Source organism: Solanum dulcamara, chromosome 3, assembly GCF_947179165.1.
Source record: "Solanum dulcamara chromosome 3, daSolDulc1.2, whole genome shotgun sequence".
Classification (NCBI taxonomy): domain Eukaryota; kingdom Viridiplantae; phylum Streptophyta; class Magnoliopsida; order Solanales; family Solanaceae; genus Solanum; species Solanum dulcamara.
The window spans coordinates 44,904,490-44,913,796 of record NC_077239.1 but is presented as its reverse complement, the minus strand read 5'-3'; the positions used below and the strand labels follow the sequence as shown (position 1 = coordinate 44,913,796).

Sequence of the window (9,307 nt, the reverse complement as noted above, 5' to 3'; positions counted from 1 at the left end):
GGCCATGACAACAAATAAATTGAACAGCATCATACTTTTAAAGCTTTGAATAAATATTGAACAATGTCTAATGCTTAAAAGAGTGGACAACAAAATGATATGTTTATGACTACTAATAGGATATAGACTTCAATTGAGACATGATGCAAATAACATTACTGTTGCTTAATATATCGTTTATTTTCGAGTTTGTATTCAACTACAAACTCAGATTTTGAATTTTTTTTAGATGTTTGTTTCAATTGTTCGAGCTTTGAGAAATTGTGTTTAGAAATTTTCGCCAAAAAGTAGGAACCCTTTCCATTTTGTTGCAAAAATGCTCAAACAAATGCTCCTTTGAAACTCAAAAATAGGATTTGCAAACTCAAACTAGTGCAATTTTACTTTGGAAGAACTTCAACAGAATAAAAGAGAAAAAGACAATCCAATGAAAAGATTAGGAGATAATGTCTTAGATGGTCACTCAACTATGGTTCTTAGAAAATGATTCAACTTTGTTTTATAACCCAAAAGTCACTCAACTAAAGATACTTCTCTTAGAAAATCTGTCAACTTTGTTTTACAACCCAAAAGTCACCCAATCATTTACATGATTTTTTTCATTAAATTCTCTTGAAATGAAAATCTTATTTTAAGCTAAATTTTTAAGAAATAAAAGATACCTATTGTAATCATTTTCTGTCAAAGTTTTATGAACAATATAAAAATTTCAACTATATAACCACGTAAAGTTTTTTAAAACAAAAGAGTCTTGATAAATATACATATGACCCATATAATTTTAGTGTCACCAGAGAAATGACAGTTACAAAATGTTACATGTCTCCGCTTGACATAAGATGATATGCAATTAGAACAAACTTGACAATATGATAGATTCCTCAATGGATCGATGAATGCACACTCCATATTTGCCATTGAATTAGGATCATAATTTAAGGGTGGAGTTGGTACAAACATTCAAGTCTTTAAAGCAACATTACCGTAGCAGAAAAGTTCATGATACAGGAATGAGGGCAAGCCAGTTTCTTGGAAACATGGTAACGATATAAGGGGTCTAGAATTTAACAAAAGAAAAACTAGGAGGAAGAACTGTCAAAAGAAAGTTAATCTCTGTTTATTTCCACGCTGATTCATATCATCTCCCTGTGATTTTGATTTCTGTCAAAGTTTTATGGAACTAAAAAATCATTTAAATTGGCTGAATGACATTCTAGGTGAAATAATGCAAGACGCTCCTCTTTGTCAGCTAAAACGTAATTGTCTATAGAAGCAAATGCCATAAGTCATAGGGAACATGTCAATTTATATATAATGGCTTAGTTTGCCATTATAGCCGTTGAAAAGCTACTCTCCATTTGATGCATCAATTATCAATTTCATTCCTGCATACATCTCCAATGGCAGCAAATAGGACAATAAACAAAACATATGTGATGAAAATCGGCATACCACAATCAGTCAGTCTTGGCTCTGGTAATGGTTGATATGATTCAGATTTATGAAGCATCTTAAAGATCATCCAGGTTAATCATTTCATCATTATTCCAACATATCCTTGACAGCTCTTTCGACTGAGCTTCTGAGAAGCTCTCAGTTTCTTCCAAAGCCTTTTCCATCGAACTGGCTAAATCTGCTTCCCATGGACCCAACTCACAGACTTTCTGGTAGGTCTCATAACCTGCAGCTGTCAGGCCATCTGCCAGCATCTCCTTCAGGGTATTAGTGCAGATTCCTCCAGAGTCCAATAGCTGCAACAGGACTTCCGAAAAGCCAGGATTCCCAAAAGCAACCACTGCACAACTTTTATCCACCATCCTAACATCAAACTCATTATGGAAAACTTCATGTGAACCATATAGGAGGCTCTTCAGCTTTCCTGCAGATGTCACACCCCTGAATCCCCATAGGAAAACTAGATTTTTAATACTGATCTTTCTAGTATTGTCAGTCCACACACTAACATCTTCATCAGAGGGACCATGAGAACTGGTAAAGCAAGGGTTGAACGAGTTTGTGTAGCATTCAATTGCATCAGGCAAATGTCCCTCGACAGTTTTAGGAGTTCTTGGAGCAATTTTCAATATGGAGGACAGCTTTGCGAACAACTGGCTTATCTTCACAACATCATGTCCAAGAGTCTTCACTTCATTCACCTCAGCTGTTAGTAATTTCATACCAGTTAGAATTTATTTAAGCAATTATAAGAGAAACCAATCAAAATTGGCATGCATAGCCAGAGATAATCTCGTCCAGTACAACAACATAGCTAGTGTAATCCTACAAGTGAGATTTGAGGAGGATACAAGTGGAGTTTGAGGAGGATAGAATATACACAGACCTTACCTCTACCTTTGTGGAGTAGAGAGGTTGTTTCTGAAAGATCCCGGCTCAAAATAAAATAGAAGAAAAAAAAATCTAGTCCAGTCAGCAACATAATTTTTTTTCCTTGGTCAGTAACATAATTAAAAGATCTAAAAGTTGGGGGAGGGAGTAGGTAGTGAACACAGAAGTATTGTAATAAAATATCAAGATGCAAAACTTCCTTCACACGGATATTGCCACGTCACAGCAGGCCCCATGTTGTAACGGGTCGTTTGGTATCTAGTTAGAGTTACATACGGATAAATTTTGCAGGTATTAATAACGCAAGGATTAATTATGTAGAAATAGTTATGCAGGGTTCAATTATTCATGTAATAGTTATTCCACTTCTACCCTACATAAAATAATACATAGATTCCCTCATAAATTATACATGCATTAGGTATGCGGAAAAGAAAAACATATATTAGCAATGCTCTGTTTTAAGTGGAAAAGAAAGAAACCAACCTAACATTGTAACTTAAGCTAGATTCTATGTGGAGATTATTTTTCCCTATTTTTGTAACCAAACGATGTACTACCTCCGTTTTAATATGTTTGTCCTACTTTCCTTTTTAGTCCGTTTAAAAAAGAATGACTTTTCTTTTTTGGCAAATCTTTAATTCCAACTTTCCACCTGGCATGTTTAAGACCACAAGATTAAAAAGCAATTTAGTACATTTGACATATCTTTAATTTAAAACCACAAGATTCAAAAGACTGCTTTACTTTTTAAAAGTCCAAGTCATGTCAAAACAGGACAAACAAATTGAAACGGAGGGAGTATAAAGTTATGCTAGTTTTAATACATAGATAACTCCACTGATCGGCAACCAAACGACCCCCAAGTGTTATTAAACATAACCACATTGTAAAGAAAGCTGGAAATACGTTATGTAACATGTGACTCATGATATCAGGGGTACTTGCCTTGGTTAGGTATCTCTATATCAATAGGGGCATAAAACCGTTGTTTCAAATATGAGATACATGCAGGCAAATTATTCACTTTTGTCATAGGACTGATTTCCTTCATAAGATGGTTGACATCAAGCACATTCGGGAAGACCAAACATAATGAACTTCTGAATTCTTCCAGCGTTGATGGTAATGGAGCTAAGAACTTGGAATGAACGAAAGTAAAATCTGCCAAATAAAATGTAAAGTGTTTAAATAACATAAAAAGTATGATCACCACAATTCTAACATGAGCAAAAAATTTCCACGTAGAGATAGACCATTAAGGGAGTTGTGGGCAACAACAGGTTTCTGAGAAGCGGAGATCAAATCGATCACCTCTCGAAAGCCACGGAGGAGCTTATTATGCTCCTTCTCCTCACTTTGAAGTTCCTTCTGTGAGTACAAAGAAATATTCAAAGAAGGAGAAGATAATCATCAACAAGCAGTAAAACCAAAGATCGTAAGCTAGTTTATTACCAGTAAAAGAATCCTGTCTTCTTCTGAACTTGTCAAAACAACTCGAACAGACCTTATTGTCCCTCCCTTTGCTGCGGTTAGCAAAGGTATGACGTCAACGGAATCTTTCAGTGTCTGACCCAACAGAAAAGTTCAATAAATATTAGAACAAATTAAGTGACTTTTATTCCAGGTAATCAGATATACAGGACCGTTAACATTGACAACAATTGAATCTTTTTGATAATTGAATCTTAAAAGCATCATTCTTCGGACATAATCAAATTTGGAACATTGTATGCTACCATAAACGGCAACTTTAGCTTCTGCTTTTTTTAAAATTATTTCTGTGAAGTTTCAAGAGAACAATTCAAAAGATAAGAAAGAAAAGATAGACACCTCCATCACAAGGCGCACTTGACGTTCACTGCAGACATCTATGCTCAAGCATGGTCTGGATCCATATACTTCATCTCCCGAGACAATTTTTCTCAAGGAACTGATTAAAGCATCTGCAAGACATCATGAGTATAAAAAAGAGAGAAAAGAAGAGTTAAATTGACAAAGATAAAAATACCATTCTGCTCACCTTCAGGCATCTTGTTTGTTTCTTTGCAAGCAGTTATCCAGTTCTTAACCCGAGATTTGATCCTTTCTGCAAATACAGAATCAGCAACTGTATATTCTGATGGATTTTGAGCGGTAAAGCCTATAGGTGATGCATTTCCAATTCTATCTACTGCAGCTGATTCTTGTGATTTGGATAAATATGATATGCCTGTCAGAAAAAGAAAGGTAGGGTGCAGGAAGGTTACTTCGGCTTTCAGTCAAAAGCTACTCAGCCAGCTAAGGTATGCAAGAGAAAGCAGTAGCATCTACTATAGAAAAAGAGTAAAACTAGAACTGTTTTTTAAAAATAAAAAATAAAAATTTCCCAGCTGTCAAATAAAACTGTTATGATTCAAAATAAAATGATTGGGGAATAAGAATTATGTTTCAAGGCACTTAAATTCTGAAACTTGAGCCAAGATATTTCTTTCATTATTAGCATCTGCTATTTGTTCTTTGCTGATGATTACGTAGAGAATAAGGCAGCTGGAGCAGCAACTAGAGAGATTTTTCCTTGCCATACATATCTATATTCCAATAACGGATGTCGGGTATAGTGCTTTGGTCATTGTAAAAGCCACATTTGTTGTTGGCAGGTAACCTAAGGATGCTAATAATAGACTAACCATCAAAATAAATAACAGAAACATGTCAGTTATGAGTTACATTTCAAACCAGTCCAGCTCAGCTTACCATCATATATGCAGGCATTTAAATCAAAACCTTCTTGAGCCATAGAGGTCAAGTATGATGATTGACAAGAGAAACTATAAGAAGGCATCCCGATTTTTAACTCATCGCGAGGGAACAGATGAAAGTTGTATCTGCACAGAGAGCACAAAACACTTGTCACTCAAGTTTCATGTTTCCCTTACTCAGACAAAATAATTCTTAATCTCAGAAGTTAGAAATATAGCAACTAATCCTTCATCTGAAACTGTCACTTACATCAGCACCTAACTAACACAAAAAAGAGAACACCACAGTTTCAGAGAGAATTTGAGCATTAGAAACCAACCCTGCTGTCCACCTTCCAATATCCTGCCTCATAAACCACATTGAAAGCAGTAACCAATTGAGTGATAGGTTCTACAACATAATCCTAAACCAGAGTAAAGAGTGAAAGGAAAGAACAAGAAAAACATCCATAAAACGAGGTGAAGTTGGTTCTGTGAGCCACCATTAAGCAACTATTTGAGACCAACCTAAGACAATGACCTCTAAAACCTATGTAGACATCACTGTGCCACCATCAAAATTGCCAAAAAGATTTGAAGGGTTTGAGAAGAGAAAATCCACGTTTTTAAGGAAGCACTGAAAAAAAAAACTCTCAAAATTATGCTGTCAAGCATGATGGTATCTGCTAGAGTTGAACGGTGACAATATCAAGGTGTTTGTTAGGGTACAGAGAAAACAATATTACAAAATTTGAGCATTATACCATCTACAACAACATATCCAGTAAAATCCCACTAAGTGGAGTCTGGGGAGGACAGAGTGTACGCAGACCGTACCACTACCTCGAGGAGGTATAGAGGTTGTTTCTGAAAGACCCTCGGCTCAACTGCCTCAAACCCAAGTAAAAAAGATGGAGAAACAATGAAGAAAGCATGACAGTTAAAAGCAAAGCAAATGTAAAGTCTACAAAGAAGAAACAATAACAACCACAAAATAGTGTGATGAAAGAAGCACGATACACAATGTAACACACTAAACTTCCACTAACCTTCACCCCTACTAGCCTTCTATCCTAATACGCATCCTGCACTCCTTCCTATTTAGGGTCATGTCCTCGGTAATATGTAGGCGTCAACGCCCCTCCTTTGCACATGTCCAAACCATCTCAACCTCGCTTTCCTCATCTTCTCCGCCACAGAGGCCACTCCTATCTTCTCCCGAATAACTTTATTCCTAATCTGGTCGCTCCTAGTATGCTCACACATCCATCTCAACATCCTCATCTCCGCAACATACATATTTTGAACATGAGAGTTCTTGACTAGCCAGCACTCCACCCCATACAACAAAGACGGTCTAACCACCACTCTATAAAACTTTACTTTAAGTTTGGGTGGTACCTTCTTATCACACAAGACTCCAGAAGCAAGCCTCCATTTCATCCATGCCGCCTCAATGCGATGTGTGACATCACTATCGATGTCCCCACTACACTGGAGTACAAACCCAAGATACTTAAAACTTTCTCTCTTAGGAATAGGTTGTGTGGCAAGCCTCACTTCCACGTCCGCTTCATCTACCACAACACCGAATTTGCACTCCAAATACTCTGTTTTGATCCAGCTCAACCTGAATCGTTTGAACTCCAAAGTTTGTCTCCAAACCTCCAACCTAGCATTAACTTTGTCTCGCGTCTCATCAACTAATACTATGTCGTCTGCAAATAACATACATCAAGGCACCTCCTCCTGAATAGACCGTGTCAACTCATCCATCACTGAGGCAAATAGGAAAGGACTAAGAACTGATCCTTGATGTAGCCCCATCTCAACTGGGAAGTGCTCCGAGTCTCCTCCCACCGTTCTAACCCGAGTCTTAGCTCCATCATACATGTCCTTTATCACCCTAATATACACCATCGGGACACCTTTAGCCTCCAAACACCTCTAGAGAACATCCCTCGGGACTTTGTCATAAGCCTTTTCAAGGTCAATGAACACTATTTGAAGGTCCCTCTTCCTTTCCCTATACTTCTCCATCAATCTCTGCATAAGGTAAATGGCTTCAGTAGTCGAACATCCTGGCATGAATCCAAATTGATTCTCAAAAATGGACACCACTTTCCTCACCCTCATTTCCACCACTCTTTCCCAAACCTTCATAGTATAACTTAGCAATTTGATACCTCTGTAGTTATTACAGTTTTGGATATCACCCTTGTTCTTGTACAATGGAACTATTGTACTCCACCTCCATTCGTCGGGCATTCTTGCTGTCTTAAGAATAGCATTGAACAACCTAGTCAACCACTCCACACCTGCCTTGTCTGTGCTCTTCCAAAATTCCATCGGAATCTCATCGGAGCATTATATCATCTATAGTTCTAAAATAAAAAATGCCCTTTATCCTGTCCACACAACCCACTTTCTCCACAATTACATAGAACAATAAGTAAATTTCCATTTTTCTTCAAATCTGAGATTAATTCGGCTTTGAAAGTTCAAAATAATGATGCAAGTCTTAATGAGGGAAACTGTATACACAGTGTTTCATCTGCACAATACACTTTGCACATATTTTGATTCTTTCAACGACAAGCTCAGTTGGCACATTCGAAAAGGGATACTTGTTCAAATGTGTCCTAGCATTTAAGTGAAACTTGTTCAGTAGATACTTGAACACTGAATTGCTTTTGATATACAACATCTAAAAATTGAACCCAAGACTTGTGATTGAACAGAACATTAGTCGAAATTTATACCCAACACAATCTTGAGAATTGAATTAAAATTAAAGAAAACAGAGAGATAAATGAGTGACGCACGGTTGCACTATGAGCTTGGAACCCTTTGTTTTAAAGGGGCACAGGGCGAACTGAAGGACCTGAAACCGTTCAGCAGCATATTTGGCTTTGAGATACGCGGTGTGGGCGGTGTCAATAGGCATAATACGTTGCCAGGGTGCAGAGTAGGCCCCCGTATTCTTCAATGAGACGGCAATGAAATCAAACTCGGAAACGCAAGTGCTTATCTCTTCTAATGCCGCTGAGAAGTTGGACTTTGTAACTTGCTTAACACTCCATTTGCTCTGGCTATTCCCGTTTGATTGGACGACAGGATTCGAAATACTCGACCAAATCAACCGCCTCTGTAACATTGAAACACGAATATACCTTCACTGTTTACTGTCCTGATAAATTCCGATCACTTTTCCGGGAAACGGCAGGACAGATACCACAGTTGAGCGCCACCACCGCCAGTTATATCGCTCTATCATAGTATTCATTTGGACGACATGAGGTTTTGAAAGCTTACAAATAGGTCCTGCAGGTTTGAAATTTGCAAAAAAAAAAAAAAAAAAAAAAAACACAACATTACAACTTTTAGACTAAATTAACAATGGGTGAAAATCATATTTTTCAAAAATCAAATTCCCCCCAATTTTGAACAATAAATAACTCCCCCATTTTGCTATTTCATTTTGCTAACTTTAGACCTTTGAATAATTTATTAGTTCATCGCGTTTTCGTGGCTTTGGATAGTGATGTAGACTAGGGTCATGTTCTCGCTCAAGGACGGGGCCGGGGCCGGGAACGAGGGTAAGGAGGGGTAAGTGGGTTAAAGGAGCATCTAAACTGAGAGTAGGTTCTTGGAACATTGGGATGTTAACGAAAAAATCCATACAGCTAGTTAAGATTCTAAAAAAGAGAAAGATTAATATAGCTTGTGTCCAAGAGACCAAATTGGTAGGTTTTAAAGCTAAGGAGGTAGACGGGTATAAGCTTTGGTTCTCTGGTAGATAGAAGTATAGGAATATGGTAGGCATTTTAGTAGACAGTGATTTAAGAGATCAGGTGGTGGAGGTTAGGAGAGTCAATGATAGGATGATGTCGATTAAGGTGGTCGTTGAAGGGATCACGTTGAACATTATTAGTGCTTATGTGCCACAAGCGGGCTTAGGCGAGGAGGATAAGAGGCACTTTTGGAAGGATTTGGACGAGTTAGTGGGAGGTATACCGCCTACTGAGAAGCTTTTCGTGGGAGGGAATTTCAATGGGCACATCAGGTCTATTTTGGGAGGGTATGATGATATGCATGGAGGCTTTGGCTATGGAGACAGAAATAGAGGAGGAGTTTCACTTTTGGGTTTCGCAAGAGCTTTTGGGTTGGTGATAGCCAATTCGAGTTTTCCAAACAAGGAGGACCACTTGGTAACCTTCCGTAGTTTGGTGGCTAAGACT

General features: G+C 37.8%; 1 protein-coding gene across 1 annotated transcript; it reads right to left on the bottom strand.

Moving 5' to 3' along the window:
* Window positions 1–1,339: 1,339 nt before the first annotated feature.
* On the bottom strand, window positions 1,340–8,339 carry LOC129882558 (poly(A)-specific ribonuclease PARN-like). Its single transcript, XM_055956920.1, has 8 exons — window positions 7,892–8,339; window positions 5,083–5,213; window positions 4,370–4,558; window positions 4,180–4,292; window positions 3,802–3,915; window positions 3,603–3,717; window positions 3,295–3,510; window positions 1,340–2,161 (listed from the first exon to the last, which is right to left on the bottom strand). The coding sequence occupies exons 1-8, from the start codon at window positions 8,221–8,223 to the stop codon at window positions 1,512–1,514; spliced, it is 1,860 nt and encodes a 619-aa protein (XP_055812895.1). The 5' UTR covers window positions 8,224–8,339; the 3' UTR covers window positions 1,340–1,511.
* Window positions 8,340–9,307: the final 968 nt, after the last annotated feature.